We start from the raw sequence: 24,518 nt of genomic DNA on the forward strand, positions 1-24,518 counted from the left end.
CGCAAAATGACTCCAAACATCCTCTTAGTACCTCATCCATGAAAAATTGAAAGGCGGCCGGGGCGTTACAGAGACCAAAGGGCATTACCCTATACTCAAAAAGGCCAAATTTGGTCCTGAACGCCGTCTTCCACTCGTCCCCCTTCTGTACTCTCACCAGATGGTACGCTCCCCGGAGATCGAGCTTGGTGTAATAACGTGCCCCTTTCAATTGATCCATCAGGACAGGAATCAGGGGGAGAGGATAACGGTTCTTTATCGTTACCTTGTTGATAGCACGATAATCGATGCAGGGTCTTAGCTCATCGCAGTCCTTTTTAGCCATGAAAAACATCGGCGAGGAAGCAGGGGAGGTAGAGTGCCTAATAAACCCAGTTGCCAAGTTGTCGTCAATGTATGTTTTCAGATATTGGGTCTCCTTTTCCGTCAGTGCATACACCCTGCTGCAAGGAATATCCGCTCCCGGTACCAGGTCTACACGGCAATCATAGACCCTATGGGGTGGTAACTGGGTAGCCTTTTGTTTGTCAAACAATGCGTGGTACTCTTGGTATTCCGCAGGCAGAACCGTGGCACAACAGACCTTCTCGAGGGTGCATGCATTCGCCAAGTAGGTGGCTGGTGAGGGTTCAGTGGCTGAGGGAAGGAATACCTGGTTCTTGAAATGTTCCTTGCAATAGAGTGAAGTCATACTGACTGTGCGGGAAGACCAGCTCACTAAGGGGTCATGCAGGGTGAGCCATGGCATCCCCAGGATAAGACGAAATTGCGGTGCATCGATCAGGTCGAACTGAATATGTTCTTGATGATCCACCCCAAACTCCATCAAAAGCGAAAGGGTGTGATATACCACCGGGCCCGATGAAAGGACCGTTCCGACCACCGCCTTCACTTTTTCGGGTTTCAGCTTCTTTTCGCAAGGGATTCCCATCCGTAATGCGAAGGTTTGGTCGATGTAATTCCCGGTGGCCCCGGAGTCCAGAAGGGCCTCGATCTGTACACTATGTCGAGAAGCAATCCAGAGAGACACACTAACATTCATGTGGGCCACTGCTGGATGATGGGTGTTGGCTAGAATAGGGGAGATCATAGGAAGCTGGCATCTCAAATCAGAGACCTCCTTCTGATATGAGATCTTCAGTTTTCCGACTGGTCTTCGGCCTTCATCGTGGCCTGGACTCGAGGAAGGGAAACACGTCCAGGAACGTAATTGCGAGCACGGCATTCTTTGATAAAATGCCCTCCTTTTCCGCAATATAGACAGAGCTTAAGACGTCTTCTTTTCTCCTTTTCTTCGGTGGTGAGGGGGCCTCTAATTCCTCCTATCTGCATAGGTTCCGGCTCCTCTGGTGTCTTGGCTTTTTCTTCTCCTCGTGGTCTTGCTAGAGGATAGGAGAATCGGTTCTCCCCCCTGGATCTATCCCCTTTTCTTTCCAGCAAGCGATGGTCTAGCTGGACGGTCAAATCAATGAGCTCCGTTACTGTTGTCGGCAATTGTACCACTTGAGCCAACACGTCCTTTAATTCTCCTCTCAAACCCTGATAAAAGAGGGAAATCCGTTTCTCCACAGGCCAGTCAGTTTCAACTAGGAGGCAATTAAAGGTGGTAATATAAGACAAAAGATCTTGCAAACCCTGTCTCAATGTCATTAATTCACGGTCAAGAGTTAGCATGTAAGACTTTCTGTCGAACAACTTCCTCAACTCGAGACAAAAATCAGGAAAATTATGTAACACTGGATCGTTCCGTTCAAGCAATGGAATGGTCCAGCTCGATGCATTCCCTCCCATGTACGACATCATGAATGCAGTTTTCGCTGCTTCATCCTGAAAGACCGCTGGCTTGCACAAGAAATGGAGACGGCACTGATTAAGAAAGGTCTCAAACTTCCGAGGGTCTCCATAAAATCTCTCAGGAGGAGCAAGAAGTATTCCAGTATTCTGGATTATCTGGACCGTAGGTAGGGCCTCTGTAGATGTAGGCGGAGGAGACATAGGCACAAAAAAAAACCCTGGTCTAAACGAAGGAGGAGGGGGCAGTGTGGCAGGTTTGAGTATAGGTTTCACCCCGGAATCCTGATGCGCCAAATCAGACAACTCCTTGCGCATTAGAGACACTTCTTGATACAACGCTTGGTTCTCTGCACGAGAGGTTTGGACCTCCTGTTGTAAGTCCGAAAAACTTTCCAATAACGAAGCAAAAACCATATTGGTATCCATCGTCTGGGCTGGGCGGTATTCTTGGGCTTGACAATCTGTCGGGATTGTAAGTAGCGCAAGAATAAACGCGCGCCACTAACCTTACTCGGATGTCCAGCAGAGACGATCAGACGTAAGTCCCCTCGACTTTGCCCTACACAACACCCAGCAGTAGATCTACAGCCACTCCCTGAGCGTGTATAGGAAGAAGCCGGGAGGTGGGAAGGTAATAATATGATCAGGGTTTGCTGCACTCTCATCAAGGTCTGGTCTGGAATATCCACGAAATCTCGGTTGAAGAAGGTACATCAACACCACAAAAGTGGATTAATGCGATGTTGTGATATTGTTCCCTTCTCCAAGTCAATGGAATACACTGAAGAGGGAAGTTAATGTCACTTTCCTCTATAGAAAATAGTTTGTCCTGAGGGACGTATCCAGCCTCCTGATCTAGGAGATACAGTTTTGTAACCAGATGCAGCGTTTATTGCCCGTCTCTATTTGCCCACAATTACTCTTGGGAACAAAATAATTGCAAAACGGATCTTAAAGAAAGGTTCCGGAATATCCTTCAAATACTCGACATCCAATGTCAAAAAAGGAATCTTAATGCGACGAAGAAACATAGGATGCGCAATCGCGCGGTTGGAGTTCAATCAGGAAAAAAGGTTTTGTAAAAGAAGAACGAGCCCGTTCTCCTTTAGCAATACGTGCGGCTTGCAGCAGGAAAGCCGATCCTCCTCTGACCTCGCAGGCTCTTCGTCGGCGCTGGGACACACACTCTGACCTCGCAGGCTCTTCGTCAGCGCTGGGCTTCTCGGTAATAAATCCGGCGGGGACAACACCATCCGCCATTACCTGGAACACCAAAACAATTGTCAAGCACCTTGCTGATGCATGGGAGGAGCCTATAAAGGATCGGCCCGTTTTCCTGCTTTCCATCGTCGCATTGCCCTCTGGGACATGTAGTCCGTCTGGTATGGACGCCCTATGCGACGTGCCTTTCTCCTGGCTGTGACGGCGAGGGAGATCGCGACACCCGACCACAGGACTGAGGTGGACCTGGCCCCCCCTGGCTGACTCACTCAATGCACCCGACCACAGGACCGAGGTGGACCTGGCCCCCCTGACTGACACTCGATGCACCCGACCACAGGACATGGTAGACCAGACTCCCCTGGATGACAAACTCGATGGACCCAACCACAGGACCGAGGTAGACCTGGCCCCCCTGGCTGACACACTCGATGGACCGACCACAGGACCGAGGTGGACCTGGCCCCCCTGGCTGACACACTCGATGGACCCGACCACAGGACCGAGGTGGACCTGGCCCCCCTGGCTGACACTCGATGGACCGACCACAGGACTGAGGTGGACCTGCTGACATGGCTGACACACTCGATGGACCCGACCACAGGACCGAGGTGGACCTGGCCCCCCTGGCTGACACACTCAATGCACCCGGCCACAGGACCGAGGTAGACCTGGCTGCCCTGGCTGACACTCGATGGACCGACCACAGGACTGAGGTGGACCTGCTGACATGGCTGACACACTCGATGGACCCGACCACAGGACCGAGGTGGACCTGGCTCCCCTGGCTGACACACTCAATGCACCCGACCACAGGACCGAGGTGGACCTGGTCCCCCTGGCTGCCACTCGATGGACCCACCACAGGACCGAGGTGGACCTAGCCCCCCTGGCTGACACACTCAATGCACCCGACCACAGGACCGAGGTGGACCTGGCCCCCCAGGTTGACACACTCGATGGACCCGACCACAGGACCGAGGTGGACCTGGCCTCCCTGGCTGACACACTCAATGGACCAGACCACAGGACTGAGGTGGACCTGGCCCCCCCTGGCTGACACACTCAATGCACCCGACCACAGGACCGAGGTTGGCCTGGCCTCCCTGGCTGACACACTCGATGCACCCGACCACAGGACCGAGGTGGACCTGGCCCCCCTGGCTGACACACTCAATGCACCGACCACAGGACCGAGGTGGACCACGCCCCCCTGGCTGACACACTCAATGGACCGACCACAGGACTGAGGTGGACCTGCCCCCCCTGGCTGACACACTGAATGGACCCGACCACAGGACTGAGGTGGCCCTGGCTTCCCTGGCTGACACACTCAATGCACCCGACCACAAGACCGAGGTGGACCTGGCCCCTCTGGCTGCCACTCGATGGACCGACCACAGGACCGAGGTGGACCTGGCTCCCCTGGCTGACACACTCGATGGACCTGACCACAGGACTGAAGTGGACCTGGCTCCCCTGGCTGACACACTCAATGCACCCGACCACAGGACCGAGGTGGACCTGGCGCCCCGGCTAGCGCGCTCGACCTCGAACCTGGGGATCTGGGTTCGAGTCTCGGTAACAATGCCAAAACCTCCTGTGATTCTGGGCAAATCACTTAATCTCCCCGTGCCTAAAAAATGAATGTGTGTACTCATGTAACGTAACTGGTGCTATGTAAAGCGCTCTGATACCCGATTCGGTTCGGGTCTAGGTCGCGCGATATACAACTCTGCAAAAAAAAAAAAATCCTTGCATATCACCAGGGATGCGCCACTTATTGTGCGCATTGCCTCTGCCACCATTGATGCGCCGCATTTGCAATGCGGCGCACCTTGGGGCAAAAAGGCACAGATGCGTGACGCATCTGTGCCGTAAAGGCGGCGCATTGCTGGAGTTGCGTTGCAAGCACAACGCAGCTCCAGTAATGCTCTGGGGGCCCTATCTTGTTAATGCTGTGTCAAGCCTTACGCCTGCTTCAAGCAGGTGCAGAGTTTTGATGCAGCATGGTCCCCAAAGTGACTGAGTTAAATCTTGTAGATTTCACTCAGCCACTTTTAGGAGGCGTTCCTGTGCCGGAACGCCCACACCCCCCCTGCGCCGCAACGCCTCCTTCTGGCACAGGGCTTTACATTGTGACGCATCTCCCAGATGCATCACGTTGTAAATACCCCGCACTATGGCACATCTTTTGCACCGCTGCTGGGTCACAAAAGTGACACAACGGTGGCGTAAAAGAGGCGCAAGGAGCTTGTAAATCTGCCCCTTAGTATTTTTTTTTAATTTGTTTTGGGCTAACTCCATAAATCTGAAAGCACTTACTACTTTCCGATCCCAGCAAAAAAGTTTGAGCCTCAGCAAGTGCTCTGACGTCAGCTCCAACGAATAAAGAACATATAAACGTCCTTCTCTTGAGGGCAGTTCAATATTAAGTGTTCCAGAGATTCAATATTTAGATTCAATAACCCGGTCCGTCTGTTGGAGCTGAGGTCCTGTCCCAGCCCAATGATTTCCAATACAATAATGGAATATAAGCCCCTCTTTAAGTAGCCGTATTGTATGTCCGACTCTTACAGAGGGCGAGAGATAGAAGTAGCATTCGTTGGAAAAGCCAATAGGTCTTGCCTTTATAATTCCATAGCTAATTTAGTGGCTATGCAAATGCTTGTTTGTAAAGCATTGTAAAAATAACATTTTGAAAATTTTTCAAAGATCAGAGGCCTTCAAGCCATGCTTTTTGTTTGAAGAAACCCGCTTCGGCAGGTCGGCGCTGGTATCATACACAGACGATGCGCAGATAGTCATTGCATTGTCACCGGATACCAAAGTCCGGGCATATTAGCAAGGAACAGCGTTAAAATTATCGCTGCTTAAGTGGCGGGAAACTGCCGCTAAAGCGGTGATAATGGGCTTGATAATATGCCCTTTAGAATTCCCATAGAAGTCCATGTTCTGGTGTTAATATGGGCTTCTTTTGGAATTCTCTACGGCATATTATCAAGCCCATGATCGCCGTTTTAATGGCAGTTTCCTGCCGCTAAAGCGGCGATAATTTTAACTCAGTTTCTTGATAGTATGCCCCATCATCTCTATGACGCTCACTGCACGTACGGATCAGGTGGTTAGCTGGATGGCGACAAGTTTATTAAAGTTAAATAGCGATAAAACGGAGGTGCTGTTTGTCGGCACTAACTATGTGCAGGTATGTAGCACAGGCCCCTGCAGCATGCTCGGCACAAGGGGGCCCAAACCATCAGCGGGCCACAAATCTTTCAGGGAGCACCCAATTCTACTGAGAGTCTATGAATATTTGCGAGCTATTGAAGACTCGGTGGCCCCAAATCACATTCCGCAGGGGCCCCCCCATCATTCTGTGTTACACCACTGGGTATGTGTCATACTTCACTGCAAGGCAGGGCACACGCATGCTTTAAGACGCATCAGCGGCCATATTGGTTTTATGTCAGTGGCGTAACAAAAAACCCTGAAGCTCCTGTAGTGCGGGGGCCACACGCTCAATGGGGGCCCCTCAGCATATTAACCTGGCCTGAGAGCTCCTGAGTGAGTCCGGAGTGGGGCTCCTCCATGTACTGTACAGGGGGCCCCCTCAAGTTTTGTTACGCCGCTGCTTTATATAATCTACCTTTCGAGGCTGGTTTAGGGCAATTTTAGACCGGTGGCATCATGTCACGGTGTGGCCCGGTTGCACCAGCATCATGGCGAGGACCTGAGTGTCCATTTCGCCTCTCTTGTATTCTCACCAGGGGGCTATGGGCTGGTTTCAGACCTGCTTCCTGCCAGTAGTGGCCTCCCACGATGTGGGGCTGGTTTCTAAATTTTTGCTACAGTTGAGGATCCTTTCGAGTCCTGCCCTGTGCACAGTGAAAAGGGGGTTGGGCGGGGCTTTAAGTCGGCAAAAAAACTGGGAGTACTATAAAAGGGGCGTGGCACATTTCTTAAAGGGGTGTGGCCTATCTGAGTAGGGGCGTGGTCTAAATCAAGATAACTAGCCTTGTGTGCTTAAGAAAATCATGAAGTCGCATCCAGCAAAGGATAATAAAATTGGCAAAAAAGTATATTTATTAAGTATAAGCCATAAAATACCAAACATTTGCTATTTCCAAACTTAGAATTTAAAAATCATCTTCACTAAAGGATGTGTCACTAAATTCTGAGTTCAGGCAGAGGCGCAACTAGAGCCAAATTTCGGGGGGGGGGGGGGGTAAAAAAAAATTTCGGGGGGGGCTGAATCTTTAAGCAATAGTCAGAGTGGAGCAGTAGGGCTCTTAGAAGGGGTGCGACAACAACAAGTATTCATTAATATGCAAATGGTCTTTTAAAGACCTGTGAAGTGCACAGGTGTGGCTGTGTGTGTGCCCGGGAAGTGTCTCATCCTGGGCTGCCACACATGATGGGGGGGGGCTGAAGCCCTTTGAGTCCAATGGGTGTTGTGCGCCTGAGTTCAGGGATACCAGATCCCATATGTCTATCTTGCTGTCATGGGAAGAGATGTAGGTAAACATGTTACACAGCATTCCCCATGTTATCCTATGGGAAAGATAGCCTTTCAATAGTGAAAAACGAAATTGGCACTGTCAAGACATGTTACCCACACTAGTAACACCCAAAAAAACGGGAAGTCTGCTCACCCTACCTTTGACCTTTGAGGCCCGAAAATATAACCCCCTTTCGAGGCCCTCCAAAAAAAAACTGGGGGGGCTCAGCCCACCACAGACCCCCCCCCCCTCCCCCACTTAAAGCCCTGGGGTTTTGGTTTGGTTTGGGCATAAAAAGGGAAAGCAAAGGAGAGAGGAAAAACACATGCACTGTTATGGTGAAAAGGAAGGAAAAATAAGTTCCCTGATTTGGAAGCAGTGAAAGGGTGCGCTCATCCAATCAGAAAGACAGTAAAACAGCCATTACCAGCTCACGGTACCCAGGAGGGCCTAAGTGCCTCCTGACACAGTGAAGTGCTACATCCATGAGGCCTTTTGACGTGACGCCATTTCCAAGCCAATAATCTAAGGGGAGAATCGGCCAATCACCGCACTCATACAAAATACCCCAGCTCTTAACGAGGATCAAAGGGCTCAAGGAAGCTGCATACTTCTGTAGAGGACCCCCTCCAGCGAGGTGAGAGGAAAGGAAGAGGGTCAGTCCTTCAGTGAGTCTGAGGTCTTGGAACAAGAGAGAAGTGCCTGGTGAAGTGTAGTGTGTGGTGGATGTTGCCACAATCCCCTTTGTGAGCCACTTCAGAGGCTGTGCCCTGGCTAGCGTGTGCCACAGGGTAGGCGTCAAGGCACTTCAGAGGCTCTCCCCTAGCTAGAGTGTGCCACGGGGCAGGCGTCGAGGCGCTTCAGAGGCTCTCCCCTAGCTAGTGTGTGCCACGGGGCAGGCGTCGAGGCGCTTCAGAGGCTGTGTCCTGGCTGGCGTGTTCCACAGGGCAGGCGTCGAGGCGCTTCAGAGGCTGTGTCCTGGCTGGCGTGTGCCACAGGGCAGGCGTCGAGGCGCTTCAGAGGCTGTGTCCTGGCTGGCGTGTTCCACAGGGCAGGCGTCGAGGCGCTTCAGAGGCTGTGTCCTGGCTGGCGTGTGCCACAGGGCAGGCGTCGAGGCGCTTCAGAGGCTGTGCCTGGCTATCGTTCATCCCCACCCACAGAGCCCTGGTTCGCATCCCTGGCACCACAGGGCGCACGCCTCTTGTTTTATTGTATTTTACTCAGGATTAAAACCCTCTTTCTAACGATGCTGTGGGGGTCGATTGGAATTAGTGAGTGAGAGACAGATGAGAGCTCTCTTTTGAAGACTTCGATCCGCTACAACGCATCTCCCGCCCTCCGGCGCTTCCCACGGCGGCCATCTTTAGACGAGCGACTATCCTGAACTTTGGCGGGCCGGACTGGGCGACGATGAGGCACAGACCACGGAGTCCGGACAGTGAGGCACGGGCCACGGAGAGTGAGGCACAGACCACGGAGTGAGGCACGGGCCATGGGGAGTGAGGTACAGACCACAGACATTGAGGCACAGACCACGGACAGTGAGCTGGAAACGCCGTCAGGGCTATACGGAGTCAGTCAGTCCAATAAGGCAGAAAAGGCAGTGAACAGTAGAGCCACGTGGGTGCGCAACAGCCAACCAAGAAATCTCACTGGAATGTGATTGACACTCCAAAGTCATGAGGACATTTCCGAAGCATTAGCCCCAGGAAATCCAGATATTACATGTAATTGCATTCTTATAGCGCTTACTACCCCTGACCCCTGAATCGAGAAAGTGGTAATCAGCAGAGAAGCATCCTTTCCAAAAGCCACCGGCGCATGAGTGAAAGTTGGAGACTGTGACCACTGCCCCATATCAGACCGTTCACTGCCACCCTGGGCTCAGCCGTGTGCCAGCTCACCCTTCACACGTGACGTGACCCCTGCCCCATATCAGACCCATCACTGCCACCCTGGGCTCAGCCGTGTTCAAACTCGCCCCTCACATGTGACGTCTGCTCCATGTCTAACCTTTCACTGCCAGCCTGGACTCAGCCCATGTTCTAAATCACCACTCGCATGCGCCTAGAGCCACAGTTTACTTTTTGTCGGAGTTTGGTAAAGCGGTGAGTGCGCTGAGGTTGAGCGCGCAGAGCCCTGTGTTCTTGTGCAGCTGGTGCGCTAATATTCTTCACTTATATCTTGTGTGCGTGAACCATCGGTCACTATGGGTTCAGCCTCATTTTTCGAATGCACTAGACGGCACAGCCATTAAAATACACTATGTCATGATACACGATTTCTATATGGCGCAATGTTCACCAATCACATTAGGTTCACAAGGCATTCTCATCAGAGGTCTGTGGTTTGAGGGCTGTCCCAGGGAAAGCCCTGTAGAACCCCAGTACTCAAGGCGCACCGTGATTGGACGGCAGACTGTTCCCTCTGACGTGGGCACCTCTTACAAGCCCCATGAAATCTATTGTCTCAGATCAAGAGAGTGGGAGATTTTACACCCTGTCTCGTTCTCCCAGATACAGCAGTCACTCACAAAAGGGCACCTGGACCCTAAAGAAAAAGAGAACCGGCCAAAAATCTATTATCTTCCAGGGGTATCCAAAGATTTTGGCTTAGACGCCTCACTCATCGTGACATGCTTCATCATCGACGTCTATACACACTTTGGTAGGGTAATACCACCAGCGCGGACTCTGCGAGTTCTTAGATAAAATGAAACTGGACAGCGCAGCAATCCAGAAATGTGTGGTAGGTAGTGAGTTAAAAATACCTGACAGTTAATCCCAAAGCAAATCCTTTATTAGTAGGATACTGTAAGTTTGGTTAAAAATATGAGAATAACAAGGTTATAGTTTAGAGTTATTAATCAATTAACCTTCATTTAAGTGAGTGCCAACATGTTTCGGCCCTCACAATGAGTCCAAAAGTATCTGGGGCCTTCTTCAGGGCTGAAGTTCAATCCCTGCATGGAACGGCTAAACATTCTTTCTATATGTGTGTAAGAGGCCTATAGCTCTCACCTAAGATTATAATCCATCTGTGGATCATTACTTAATTGTGGGTTATTTAGGCATCATGTGTATCTGGCGCCATCCTGTAGGCACACTTGTGTCAAGGTACTGGCACCGCCTATAAACCTAAGGGTTCCCGCTGCTCAGATTGCCTCCGACTCTTCCAGGGTGTGGATAGGCGCAGATGATAAAACATGTCACGATAAGTGAGTTAGGTGTCGAATCCAAGGTCATTGGATGGATACCCCAGGAAGATAATAGATTTTTGGCCGGTTCTCTTTTTCTTCATGGTCCAGTTGCCCTTTTGTGAGTGACCCCTGAAATCTATGTCATTGGCTCGAATGCACCAGAAGTGAGAGGAAGAGTGGAATTGGAGCAACCAGGGGGGTTTAGGCCTGGCACCTTGGTTTAGCTTCCTAACATAGAAGTAATATCAGTGCAGCATTTTACTGGCACGCACCTTCAACCTCAAATCACTGACGGTCACCAGCGTTGTTGTTATTATCCCAATGAAGCAATACTAATTTTATTCACAAATATACCTACCTAGCTATCCATGTTTTTATCACTGTCGGACTAGCCATTTCTTTGGACTGTGCACAAGTGCCCAGGGGTTCCTCACAGGTTCAAATCCCGCTGGGTCCACTCAGCCCTTTATCCTTCTGAGGTCGATAAAATGAGTACCATTGAGTTGGGTAACAATAAGCATCTGTTATTCAGCCCAAGATACCCTAGAGTGAATGTGCACTTTATAAATACACCTTATGTTATGTCAGAATGAAAGTATAATGCAAGTAACAGTACGGAGGATAGATAACAGTCGAGATGTAGGTTGAGTGCTATGCCAGCAGCAGGTTCTGAACCCACTGACTTACCCTACCTACTGTCAGGGAAAGGTGATAGACAGGGGTGATCTGTTCTTCATCTGTTCAGAGTTACTGGCAGCCACCTCTCTCTGGCTCCAAACACGCCAGGAGTTCGGTGCAATGCCAGATGTCTCAGCACAGGTGTTTTACATATATTTATTTTTGAATTAGAGGTTTTGGAAAGTGGAAGGAGTGAGACTGAGACACACAGTGAACGAATCGGCTGAAAATGTATGTTTGCAAATCATAGCTAAGGTTTACACATATGTGGAAGTGTCATATTTTCTCTGGTTCACGTACATTTCATTTTAACACATGCTGTTGATACTGGTAGACCAAGGAAATAGTAATATTCCATTCGGTTTTCAGTGTGAATGCGGAGACCCACAAATTCTTACCACAATAAGACACCTCGATAGCACGTCCACGCGAGGGTGGGACTGGGTCGGTGTTAACCCCTTGCCTGCGGGGCTGATTCCCCGCTGTGCTGGGGGGAAGGAGGGCGCGCACAGCGCCCCTGTGCTCGAGACGAGCTCAGCTCGTCATGAGCCACGGTGGTCGTGTGCTGATGACGAGCTGAGCTCGTCATGACCACACCCGTTTCTTTAGAACGCTCGCACAGCAGGGGAATTAGCCCCACGCGTGAGCGTTCTACCGGTCACGACAGGCTCAGCTCGTCATGAGCACACAGGAACCGTGGCTCATGATGAGCTGAGCTCGTCATGAGCATGGGAGGGGTTAAACCTCAGTTTCAGGAGCTCGTGTGCCCTGAGCCAAGGCACCAAACAGCACATCAAAAGGGCAGTTAATTAAGCAAGGACAGGCTCAATATATGAGTTCTAGGACAGAATATAAAACTTAAAAAGATTTATTACAAATTTAATATGGTACCATACAGAAATCATAAGTGCCCATTTGCCATGAAAACTCAGTAATACAGCTAAACAGATTAATAAGCACACTCAGAAAAATTCTAAGTCCCAATGAGCAGCAAAATCAGTAAGAAATCGGACAGCATACCGAGTGGCAGCGGAAAGGTCTCCGGAAAGTTGGAGCTCACCCCGAAAAATTAAGGGTTTACATAGGAAATCTTCTAATAGAACATAACTAAAACTGCAAATTCATCACGGTGTGAGCCAAAGAATTACAATTTTGGATAATCATAGCACCGTTTTATTAAATGTCTCATTACTTTACCTTCTAAGCGCTATCCCACTATGACCATTGATTCAGCCCTTCTATGGTAATGTCATTCAGAGATGGCAAGACAAATGAGTTACAAAAACGACACAAACTATAGTGAATGAATGCAGAACAGTGAGGTAGTGGAAGAGAATTTGAATGGTTACATAATTACTGAGCCCATGTTGGAAAAGTTTTCTCCGAGAACAGTAACACAAAATGTCAAAGGAAATTAACAAAAATAACTTTGCTTGACTGTTTGCTGCAAAAATAATAGCAATGAACATTCACGGTGAGACATACATTTTGAACAAGATGGCGTCAAGGCCAACTAAGGCCTAGTTAGCATAAGCCAAGAAGAGGCACTTGAACAAGCCACAGTGAAATTGTTTAAAAAAAAACAATAGCATAAAATAATTGTACACATGTAAATTCAAGTGTAGATGTTATTAATGCACACTTTTATATCATCATCATATTTCCTTTATTTCGGTTCAATAGAACCATATAAGGCACATTGTAAAACATTTAAAATAAAGGAGCAATAAAAACATACAAATTCAGAAATGCAAACTTTGGGGCCCATTAGGATGTCGGGCGGATCACCACCGCCCGCATGGCTGTGGCGATCAGCCCGGCATCCTTTGCTGCCCGCCACCCATTTCCCCCCCGCCATATCAGTATGGCGGGGGGACCGCGGCGGACGGAAAGTCCGTCCGCTGCTAATTCCGCCTCGGTCGCCTTGCAACCGGGGCGGAAAATGTTTAATATGGTTGCGGTGTCTATTAGACACCGCCAGTCATATTATGATGGGCTTTGGGGAATGCCTTTCCGTGGCGGCAATGCCGTCATGGAAAGGCATGCAGAGACTCCCTGCGGGGGCCCGTTGCGGCCCCCTGGGACTCTGGGGCAGGGTGTGGGGTGCACATGGGGGTACCTATGGTACCCCCCCGCATTTCAAAGTGCAACATGGCAGGCACCGCGCAGTGCCTGTCATGTTGTGCTTTGAAATGCACCGCCCGCTGCAATGGTAAAAATACAGTGTGGCGGGCGCATCCTAATGGCCAAGGCGGGACCGCCGCTCCGATGGCGGGCGGTTCAGTTTTGCACGGGGATGGCGGGCGGGCATCATGAGCCGTGGTATGCTCACTCGCGGGGATAATTCCCCTGCTGTGCTGAGCGTTCCACGGTAACGGGTGCAGCTGTGACGAGCTGAGGTCGTCATGAGCACCGGAGCGCCGTGCCTCATGTGCTCATCATGAGCATGGGGGTGCTGTGTGCGCCCCCCGCCCCCCAGCACAGCGGGGGAATTACCCCCCACAGCAAAGGGGTTAAAGTCCCCATGGGACCCCGATCTTGTACAAAAGCCCCCAAAGTTTGGCCGTATGGACACGATCAAACGCAGCAAGCAGATCCACAAAGGCGACATACAGCGACCCCCTATCAATATCTACTATCTTCCACTCGATAGACAGGAACCTCACATTTATACATCCACAAACACTCCCATATAAGGATATCTACAATGAAGATGTATGAGGCAGATTTATAGATAATGACCTCTAGTGGACGTCGGGGTTCTTAGTGACCTCAAAGACAAATCGAGCTTCACTCTCATTGTCTATTTGATGCCATTTCAAACCCCTCGATGAAAAGATTCCCTTTTATTAACAGTTACCCGTCTATAATTGTATATGTTGAATAAAGCGCTCTATTTTTAGTTTTTATAATTGTATATGTTGAATAAAGCGCTCTATTTTTAATTTTTATAATTGTATATGCTAAATAAAGTACTCCTTCTCGATTAAATTAGAGACTTGCCCCCTCTTTAAACATCACGCAGGAAAGTTTATAAATCTAGCCCTCACCTGCCTCCTCTGTGCTACTAATGGACCGCTATTAGGAAAGACCAAAAGTCCTGTTTCTTCAAACAGTTTCCTGAAGTCGATATGTCCCTCTCTCTCCTGGCAATGAGTTAGTGGCTTTCCTAGGTCTGAGGGAATTTCTGAGGTTGGCATTTTTTTCAAGTTTATCAAGTAAAAGTTGCCCAATTGTATTATGTTAGTAAAGATTAAAAAGCACACAGGTCAAAAAACCTGCTCGACTGTGCAGCTCCTTGCGGACATATTGTTAACAATGATATCAAGTATGCGTAGTGCGGGGTTTGGTTTCGCCCAGAGGAGTATTACTCACTCACCGTAGGCTACTGACTTCTTGGTGCCTCATTCTGACCTCAAGAAAGTCCTTCTGCTGGAATCTGAAAAGTACACTCAATCATCATGTTCTTTCTTTATTTTCTATATGCATTATATGTAGAAAGCAAACCTGTATTTGCTACTTTTTTCCAGCACTGGCAAAGCCGATAGGTGGATTTAACTTGAAATACAGCATTTTGTGCATACAACGCATGCGAACAGCAATTGTGAGTGTCTGTGTTTACATGTGTTTACATGTGTTTTCATATTAAAGCAGGGCTATTGACTTTGTCAACACAAAATACATTTACGTAGGTGCTATAAATACCACTGCAGCAATATGTTATCTCTTTAGCTAATGACTAGAAGAACGACATTTTGGAATAAAACGTTTTTTGATTGGATACATTTCACTTTTTGTACAGTGTTAGATGCCTTGACTTTATTTCTACAGATGTATTAATCGCTCTTTGAAGGGCTCAGTACAAAAAGTCTGTTTGACAAAATGTCCTAATGACATCATGAAAGTTGTCGTATAGATGAAATAGGCCTCTGGCCCGGTCACTGGTCACAGACCGTCTCTATTTAAGGTGCCATGAAAGAGGAGAGCTGTGACTGCGCGCACAAGCTGCTTCTCTTATTACAGCCATTCAGTCTCCTTTTGTGTCCTAATTTATTAATGAGGCAGAGTAAGTGGTCCCCAGGAGAAGGTGGAGGGAGGGAGAAAGGGAAAGCTAAGGACAGGAGGCAGGCTGGCATGAAGAAAGCATCTCTGACTCTTTAGTCCTGCCGGAGAACCCATAATCTTATATTTGTTTTCCCCCTCCTTGTCTCAGGTTCTTCCTCAAGTTTTTCCTGAAGTGCAATCAGAACTGTCTGAAGAATGCTGGAAACCCCCGGGACATGAGACGGTTCCAGGTATGTGGACAGGTTTACAGGCATGTTAAACTGCAGATAGCTCAACAGCATGGGGAACCTGGGAGGTGATAATGGAACTAAAAGAGAAATGCCATACAACCTCAGACATGTTACAGGTCCAGGTATGTGGAGTAATTAAATTGGAAGCATGCTATACTCCAGGTAAACGGACATCATGGGAGCATCAAGTGGGGATAATGGTAATATCTGAAGAATGCAGGAAAGTACCCCACCCCCCACCAGACATGAGGTAAGTCAAGATATTTTGAGACGCTTACAGACATGTTAACCACGGGCAGACCCTTCAGGATTTTGTGAGTTTGTGATTTGGAAAACCCATCAAGAAACTGGGACTTTTGTTAAAATCCAGCCATTTTGTTTGACCTTTCTTGTACTGATACTCACTGTTGCTGGGCCAATAAAAAGTGGGTCGGGCGGAGCCAGATGTTTGCTTCCTCCTTCTCCTGTGTTGCATGGCCTCTGATTCCACTACAAGCTAGCCTCCAACAACCTCAACATTTGCCACCAGCACAGAGTGCTGTAGACTAGAACGCAGAAGGTATGTGAAAGTCGCTGCCTCCTTTAGGAGTGATACTCCTGACTCCCTGTACGTCTGTGGCACTCTTCCTCCTGCGGCCCTGCCCCGTGCCCCTCATCCTCCTGCCCCCTTCACCTGTGGCGCATGTCCTCATGCCTCCCTCCCCCATGGCACTTGCCTTTCTGCCTCTCCCTTGTGGGACTTGTGCTTCTAAAACCCTCATTATGTCACCCTTACTCTTGCCCATCCCTCCACCTGTGGCAGACTTTCCACTGCCTCTCCCTCCACCGCGAGGTTCCTCCGCCTTGACCCCATGCCCTAGGCAGCACGCGCTCTCCTCTGGTCATACAACCACCTCTCAGGGCCCCTTTGACCACTTGACATACATGGTGCTTGAGGGAGCTGTCACTTTAGCCCCCTTTAGCCACCTTATAGTAACATGGCAGGTGTATGAAGGGGTCTAACATAAGATCTCCCTCCAGTAACATGTCTACATCTCACGTTGGGGCTTTTCGGAAGCAGGATGTCAGGGTGGAGCTAGAGAGAGCCTTTAAATTGAACCCTGCCCACTATCACCGGACATCCCTCTGTCCATCTGTCTCGCGGTGGTGCTTTGCTGGCTTAGCCACTAGACCTTGATATTTTTGTGAGAGCCACATTTAGTGCCTGTTGCAAAAATGCTGCACATTTTGCCTTTTGAGCTGCAGAGTTTATGCTTTGGCAAACTGGGCAGTCAAATTCTGTGAGGTCTGCATAGGTAATCCAACTTCCTAAGAGCTCTGGGCAGGGCATAATGGAACTATCTGGAAAATGCAAGCAACTCCAAGAAATAAGGGGGTGCCAAGCATGTGGAGAAGTTTACAGACATGGTGTTCCACAGGTAACACTGTGCCTCTGGGGAGCAGGAGCAAACAGGATGGGGCTGTTGGAAATATGCAGCTAATATGAGGTACAAGGAGTGTTATAGGTATGTGCAGAAGGTTACATTTATTTCATGCTTCAAGCGGCCCCGTGTCACTGGGACACGAAGTTAGGATCAGGGCTGGAAGTGCAATGTGGGAGTTGTCATTATGCACATTCAGAAATAAGGTGGGGGAAAATTCACAAGAGTCAAGCACATTTTCAGTCCATCTATCAAATTACTTTTCAAACAATTAAGTAAATTATATGGGATAAAGTACCCCCTGCCTTACATTATAAGCATTTTGCCGGACACCGTGGAGTTCCATAACCATATAGAGGATCAAGGTTGAAGGTTAAATTCCTTTATACAGTCATGAACGTCCACAGTGACTTACAATGTCTTTATAATATATGGTGGGGTACTTTATTCCTTGTAATGCATGGTCATACTATCACCTTTCCCTCATGCTATTTTCACATAAAAAAGAGAGGATGTCTGAAGACATGAAGAATCTGTAGTGTAAAAATAAAAAAAGCAGTTACATATTTGTTTCATGATACAATGATAAAAGAATCAGCTAAATGTAGGTCAGATTTTAAGAACGCTCTAGCTCAAAATGTGTAAAAACACATGCTAAGAGATTCTCACTTTCCGAAAATTACATAAAGTAGGCAAAAATAAACATATGGCCATACACATCTTTCTGCTAATCTCACAAAAAGAAAAGCACGTTCTCATTTTTGTTGTTAAAACTGCAGCATTAGTTATGCTCTGTTCTCTTCCTTTGCTCTTGGGTGCTGCCTCTGGCAGCCAGTTTGTGACGTCAGAAATCAGCTGTAATAACTTATTGCAGGTGGCCAGCTTTTCTTTTATTACAGGTGGCCTCTCATCTCACCTATAATAAGGGGGTTAGAGATGGGTTTTCACTTAGGGATTCCAGAGAGCTCATTATTATATATCTCACAATGAGGACCAGCTGCCAGGAACTGAATACATGTTCCTGTCTCTTGGAGTGTTGTGACCTGCGGTGTGTACCATGTCCCATGCAGCTTAATGTAACGTGGGTGTGTTTGTGGTTAGTGGAAAACAAGAGTGCCAGCTAGCTGTCCTGAAATGAGCTTATATCCAGTCAGGCATATCTGCCCTGAGTTGTGGAGAAAGGGTGGCTTCAGGGGAGTTCGTGCAGAACCCCCAGCCTGGTGTTGGATACATACAACAAGATGTGGTGTATGGGGCCAAACCTTTGAAAGGCAGCCAGCAGCTGACATGTCACGCCTCTCTGCAGCAAAGTAACAGAACGCGTCGTTGGGGACACGCTAGATGCAGGAAGCATGCATGCAGTACATGGAGTTTACTGCCTCCACCTGCACAGAGGCAAATGTTAGTGCCAATGTGCATCAAACTATGTGCACGCTGTCCAGGGAGCCACCAAACAGTGCCTCCCTTTCCCTGGAACATGTTGGTGATCGCAGTCAGGCTACAGGGGCGGCCTTAGGCATGTGCAAGCTGTGCACCTGCACAGGGCCGCCAATCCCCAGGGGCCACCACACCAATATATATCTTAAATAAAATAATCCTCTGAGGATGAATACATATTTGCGTGGCGGCCCCTGGCTCTGTTCCACTTCCAAACACCCTGACCCTCCCCCCTTCACTGGCCTGTTCCTCCGGTGGCCCCCTACCTATGCTCCCTGCCCAGGGCCGCCATGAGCCTGGAGCGGCCCCTGCGGGCTAACTGTAGGAACCTTTGTATCCCTGGATATGAGGTGGACACAAGCGAGTGTTTGACTCCACAGTTGGGTAAGAGAGAGAAGGAGAGCAACCCCGCCAAGAAGGTGACGCCAAGGTGGACCAGGGCGAGGGAGCTTGCACCCAGCAGACAGGCCCATAATTCTGGATGAATTGATCACAGTGCATGCCCCAGCCAGTTAACAAAGTGTTTACAAAGGGCTTCATAGCAACACAGGTCCGAAGATTTAATAATATGTGTTGCCATATTAAAGATTATGGGGGCATATTAGCAAGGGCCCTATCGCCACTTTAGCTGCACTTTTTGCCGCTAAAGCGGCTATATTTTTATCGCCCTATTAGCAAGCTGTCACTAACAGCAGTTAGCGGCAGCTTTCAGGCAATAGCGACCGGTTTGGGGCCCGCTTTCATGTCAGCGATCTTTATCGCTAATGACATGCAAAGTGGGCGTACCCAAACTGTTAGCGACTGAAAGCAGACGCTAACACAGCTATCGCCTATGCAAGGCAGGCATAGCGATAAAAAATTCGCTATAATCTAACGCCTGCTAAAAACATGATTTACCTGTTTATCCAATGGGAGGTGGATTTTCAGGTTAAGTCCCCATTGGCGTTAATGCGTGAATATCGCTGGATTTCCAGCAATATTCACGCAATTCGCCACTATCGCTAGATATTTTAGCACAATGGAGAAAAACGTTGCTAATAGCAGGTTTTCTCCGCTAACATAACCAGCGATAGGCAGCGATAAAAAAAATGCGCTAAGCGCATTTAGCGATAAATATCGCTACTTCTTGCTAATATGCCCCTATATTCTCCCACAGTGCAGCTGAAGTGGGTCTGAATATGAACTGTCCCAGCAATTCCCCCTGGTTATATCGTGAATGGGGCACCCGTGACTCTGCCCCGATGACATCGTTTGTTTGTCTGTAATCTGCAGGCGTTGGGGCTGTGCTGGTTTCCTGGTTCTGGCTCTAAGTCTCATTGTCTTCCCTTGTTAGAGAGTACCTTATCTCTGCCCCTGTTCTCTTGTGAGTGTCTACACCTCAATACACCCCCTCAGCAGGCTAGTAAGGGGATGGGTCAGACGCCTCAGTCCTGCCCTGGTTGGTTTCTATCCACCAGTGGTGGTGTCTTTAGAATAGGGGTGGGCGGAATTTGCGCAATCGCGTTACGCAAATCTTGGCGAAACTGTAAAAAATCTCCAAGAACACGCTGAAATTCCGCGAACACGTGGAATTGCGTGTTCGCAATGCTTTTTTACTGATCGCAATCGCTGTTTGCATGCTCGGGGGAAATATCTTGCGAACACGCATTTGAGAATGCTAACAAGCCGAAAATTTTGCAAAGTCGCGGAACGCTGAATTTTGGACAATTTTGCATTCTCCGTGGGACGCGAAATTACCCAAATTCAGCAAGCGGGATGGAATTTGACGCCCATGCCTACTTTAGATCTTGCACCATAGTCTTCTGCCTTCCAGGCTGTCTCTCTGCTGTCCCTCACCCCCTTCCCCCGCTCGCTTCTCCCCAGGGCGGGGGCGCTGTGAAGCCCTCTCCAGTGTATTATATTTCCTCTGCCCCATTTAGAGCACGTGCCTTCCCAGCAGGGCTGATTACAGAGCAGCGTCCAGGAACTGCCTCTTCACAGTCTGATGCAATTACAGGCGGAGTGCGAGGCGCGTTCACGAGACCCCGGATGTAAGGTGGGGGGCGATCGACGGCCGATGGAAGCTCTGGCAATAACTATCATTAAAATAAAAATCATCATCATCATAATGGCAATAACAGTAATAATATTAGCAATGATAGCAATTATAATAATTATAAGAAGAAGAATAGCAATAACAATAATAACAACAATATTAATAATAACAACAATAATAATAACAATGATAATAATAATAATAATAATAATAACAATAAATATAACAATAACAGTAATAATAATAAATACAACAATAACAATAATAATATTACCAAAAATGAAAACACCAATAATAATTATGGTAATATTTATAACAATAATAATTGTAATCGTAATATTGGGAGTAATGCTTTTAGCAATAATAGTAATTATGGAAATAATAATAATAGTACTACTACTACTAATAATAATAACACTAATATTAATAATGGCGCGATTGTTAACAATCATTCTAATAATCATAACCAATGATACTGCGGATGCCACCGTCTGAATGATTTCAAGGTTGTAATCACAGGTGCCATTATTTATGTTACTACAGGTCCGGCTCTTGTAGGTGGTGCCGGGATAGTAGTAGTTCCAAAACTCATAATTCGTGATAATGACACCATGCCTGTGAATTATTGCCTGTTATCATGTAGTAATGTTATTCATTCGAGTCACAGAGTTTTAAACATGGAAGGCCTTAAATGACAGAGACTAGATATGCTGAACAGCACAGACTCGGGTTTGTGGCGAAAGCCTTGAGACCGGAGCAGGGAGGTACCAGAAACAAATAGCGCCGCAAAGCCATACTAGTGGCAATGCAGCACTGTACAAGTCTCCTGTGACATAACATAACATAACATGGCATGACATGACATAACATATATTGTGATTTTACAAAAATGTCTTCGGTTTCTGATGAAATTTACAAAACTGGTTTCCCGTCGCCTTTTGTGTGCTTGACGTGATGCTCCAAGTGACCCCTGGTATTCACAGTCGTGGTTCCCTTTTTCCCTGTGCCGCTGGAACCAAGCTATGCCCGGCTGAAGGCCCAATAAGGCCAAAACTGGTTTTGGGCTGCTTGTGTTCCGGTCCAGAGAGGACCTGGCTCCGCTGTTTGGGCTGGACTGTTCCTATTGGAGCAGGACCACGGTTGTTTTGCATATGGCTGGCTCCAATCTGAGGTGGAGCGACGGGCAAAAGAATGATGAGTCAGAATGATGCCCCGAGCGATTGTCAGTGGTTAGACAAGGTGCAAGCTTCCTCCCATCGCAGTTGTTTGTTTGGGGGAGGGCCCAATACTCATCAGCTGTTTCGTTGTCTGCCTTGTCAACCTGCAGGGCTGTGGGAGGAGCTCCCACAGGAAGGCAGACGTGTTGCCTGGTCTTTGGTACATCAATGCTATAGTAAAGAATGAGTTGGAATGGTGACGCACCATGTGGGCACATGCTCCAATCAGCTGTGTTCACTGTTGGACACTTTCCTTGTTTTCTGCGTCCTCTTCTGGCTTTTCTTTGTCCTCTCCGCATTACATGGATTGTGTAAGAAACACACAATTGCGCTCCAGTGTAAAGGGGCTTATATTGTATTGTATTATAATTGCATTTGTATAGCGCTTACTACCCCTGACGAAGCGTCAAAGCGCTTTTTCAGTGAGTAGCACGCTACTCCGGGACCCATCGAGGATTAGTGTTGAATCAGTATAGTGAAATATGAAAGTAAATTACGTGGTGGATAGGTTAGTCAGTTATTTGGATTTGGAAGGATAGCATATTGCTGTCACGTTGCCAGATACCACGTCTGACACCATCAGCCCGGTCTGTATTTCTGAGCCAACGTCACTTTACAACTCAAAATGCTATTTCCAAGGCCAATGTTCTCCCCCCATACCAGATACGGGTGATTCAGAGGCCCAGAAGCTCTTAGTGCTATCTGGGGCAGCTCCACTGTAGGTCTCTCCTGCCTTTGCTACTAGAATCCTTCTTGTACCACTCACCGCCTGATTGCAGGCAGCAGGGGGTAGATGGTGCCAACGTCGCGCATGATTTGAGTTTGACGATACCAGCGGTTACGTGTCACAAGTCCTTGCTGTTTTCAAAGATCTCTTCCAGGAAGGACTTATTCCAGACTTGGGGGGTTCCCAACTACCACTAAGGTCTTCCGAAGATGTCGTTTTTATGTTTTCACAATCTTTGCACTTCACATAGCTTGGGAAGTGTAAAAGAACGCTATTTCCAGCTGTGAGTTGGCCACATTTTCAATGTGATGCATAGAGCAGTGTCCTGGCAGCAGAAATGAGGGGTTGAGTGAAGGCCACGCCCCTGAAGAGTTTGTGTAAAGAGTACTGACCTCAACGGCCGACATTTTGGATTGGTTTTAGAATAACCCTGGTCGTAGTTCGCATACTAGCGCTACGCGTAGCTACGCAAAGTGCACTTCGCACTACGCGAGTTATGTGTAGTTACGCGAACTGCGTACTGCACTGCGCAAAATGCTGTTCGCACTGTTTGCACCGTGCCGGATGCTTGTCCGCACTGTGCAATCAGTGGAAACCGCATCTTGCACAGTTCAAGCGGTCGTTTTCTGTCACTCAAGTAGTTTTCTACTCGACCGCCAGCTTTCTCAACGCGGACTGGTAGTTTCTCATCGTGAGCGGTCGCGAGCACACGCAACCACTCGCAATGAGAAATCTGACCTCCCCGTGTTGAGAATCTCGCCGGGAGGTTTATTTTCCATGCTCGCGATCGGCAACTTGATGTTGCTGATCGCGAACGAGGAAAAAGTCTCGCCGGGATATCATTTAGCTCACTCACGGTCGTCAACTTGACGTTGAGGACCGCGAGCAAGCAAAAAATGACCGCTACGCTACGCGTGTTTGCACTGTGCTCGTCTGTCTCTGACCGCTTTTGCCTCTAGGACATGCTTCATGCTCTACACTACTCGCCTTTGTAGACACTTGCAGCCACATGCATCAAGCTAAAAACCGGTCGCAAACGTGCAGATTCTCAGAATCTGCCCCATTGCGACCAGCATTTTTGCTTTTGGGATGCATCATCCCAAATGCAAAAATCGCAATTTAAGGAATCTCTAAATTGAGATTCCTTAAATGCAATGCATCAAAGTAAAAAAAATGTGCGATTTCGCTAATAGGAGTAGCAAATTACCATGAAGTTGAACTTCATGGTAATTTGCAAAAACTTTGAAAAATGCACTTTTGTGCATTTTTCAAAGTTTCATGTTGCGCACACACATGCCCTCGGGGCATGTGTGTGCGACATATGTGGACAGATCAATTTCAGGGGTGTAACAGGGTGTCATTTTGACACCCTTGTACCCTTGAAATTGCATGAGCAATATGCGAGTACCTACTGGTACTCGCAAATTGCTCATGCAATCTCCGATTCATTCCTATGAGCCTGGAGGCCCATAGGAATGAATGGGACAGCATTCCCTAATTGCGACTCGCAATTTGCGAGTAGCAATTAAGGAATGTGTAGGAATCGCTATTTTTATAGCGATTCCTACATGCATAGGCTTTTGTGATTCCTAAATAGCGATTCCTTAAAAATCGCTATTTAGGAATCGCAAATCCTTCTGTGGATGCATGTGGCTGTTGGTCTGCAGTTTCCAATCCCCTTGCCTCTCATACGGATCTTCGGGCTTCCATCACACTCAGTGCTTAATTTGTAAAAGAATAAGTACCAGGCACAAAGGCTTGCCCTGAACCCCGCAGATGATGCAATCAAAGGTTGGAGTGATGAATGCCAAGGTTGTGTAGTCTTGGTTCCACAATCCACCACCAGAGACTCCCTGCCACTTTACCCAACTCCTGTGCCTTTCTTCTTTTCCATCCCCTCTTTCTCCTGGTCAGTGTTTTCTCATCTTTCCAAACCTCCTTTTGCCTCCTTTTGTAATTTTCTCTAAATTGCTCTGGTTCAAAGTTTGTTGAGGA

The 24,518-nt window shown here is 48.2% G+C and overlaps 1 protein-coding gene across 3 annotated transcripts in view; it reads left to right on the top strand.

Moving 5' to 3' along the window:
* The window catches only part of LOC144817763 (transcription factor COE3-like), a 473,223-nt gene that overhangs the window by 331,126 nt on the left and 117,579 nt on the right, over nucleotides 1-24,518 (top strand). For all 3 annotated transcript variants that reach the window (XM_078674554.1, XM_078674555.1, XM_078674557.1), the window contains exon 7: nucleotides 15,605-15,686. In XM_078674554.1, coding sequence (XP_078530680.1) covers nucleotides 15,605-15,686 — 82 coding nt within the window. The remainder of the gene's footprint in view (nucleotides 1-15,604; nucleotides 15,687-24,518) is intronic.

This window comes from Lissotriton helveticus, chromosome 2_1, assembly GCF_964261635.1.
Source record: "Lissotriton helveticus chromosome 2_1, aLisHel1.1, whole genome shotgun sequence".
NCBI lineage: Eukaryota > Metazoa > Chordata > Amphibia > Caudata > Salamandridae > Lissotriton > Lissotriton helveticus.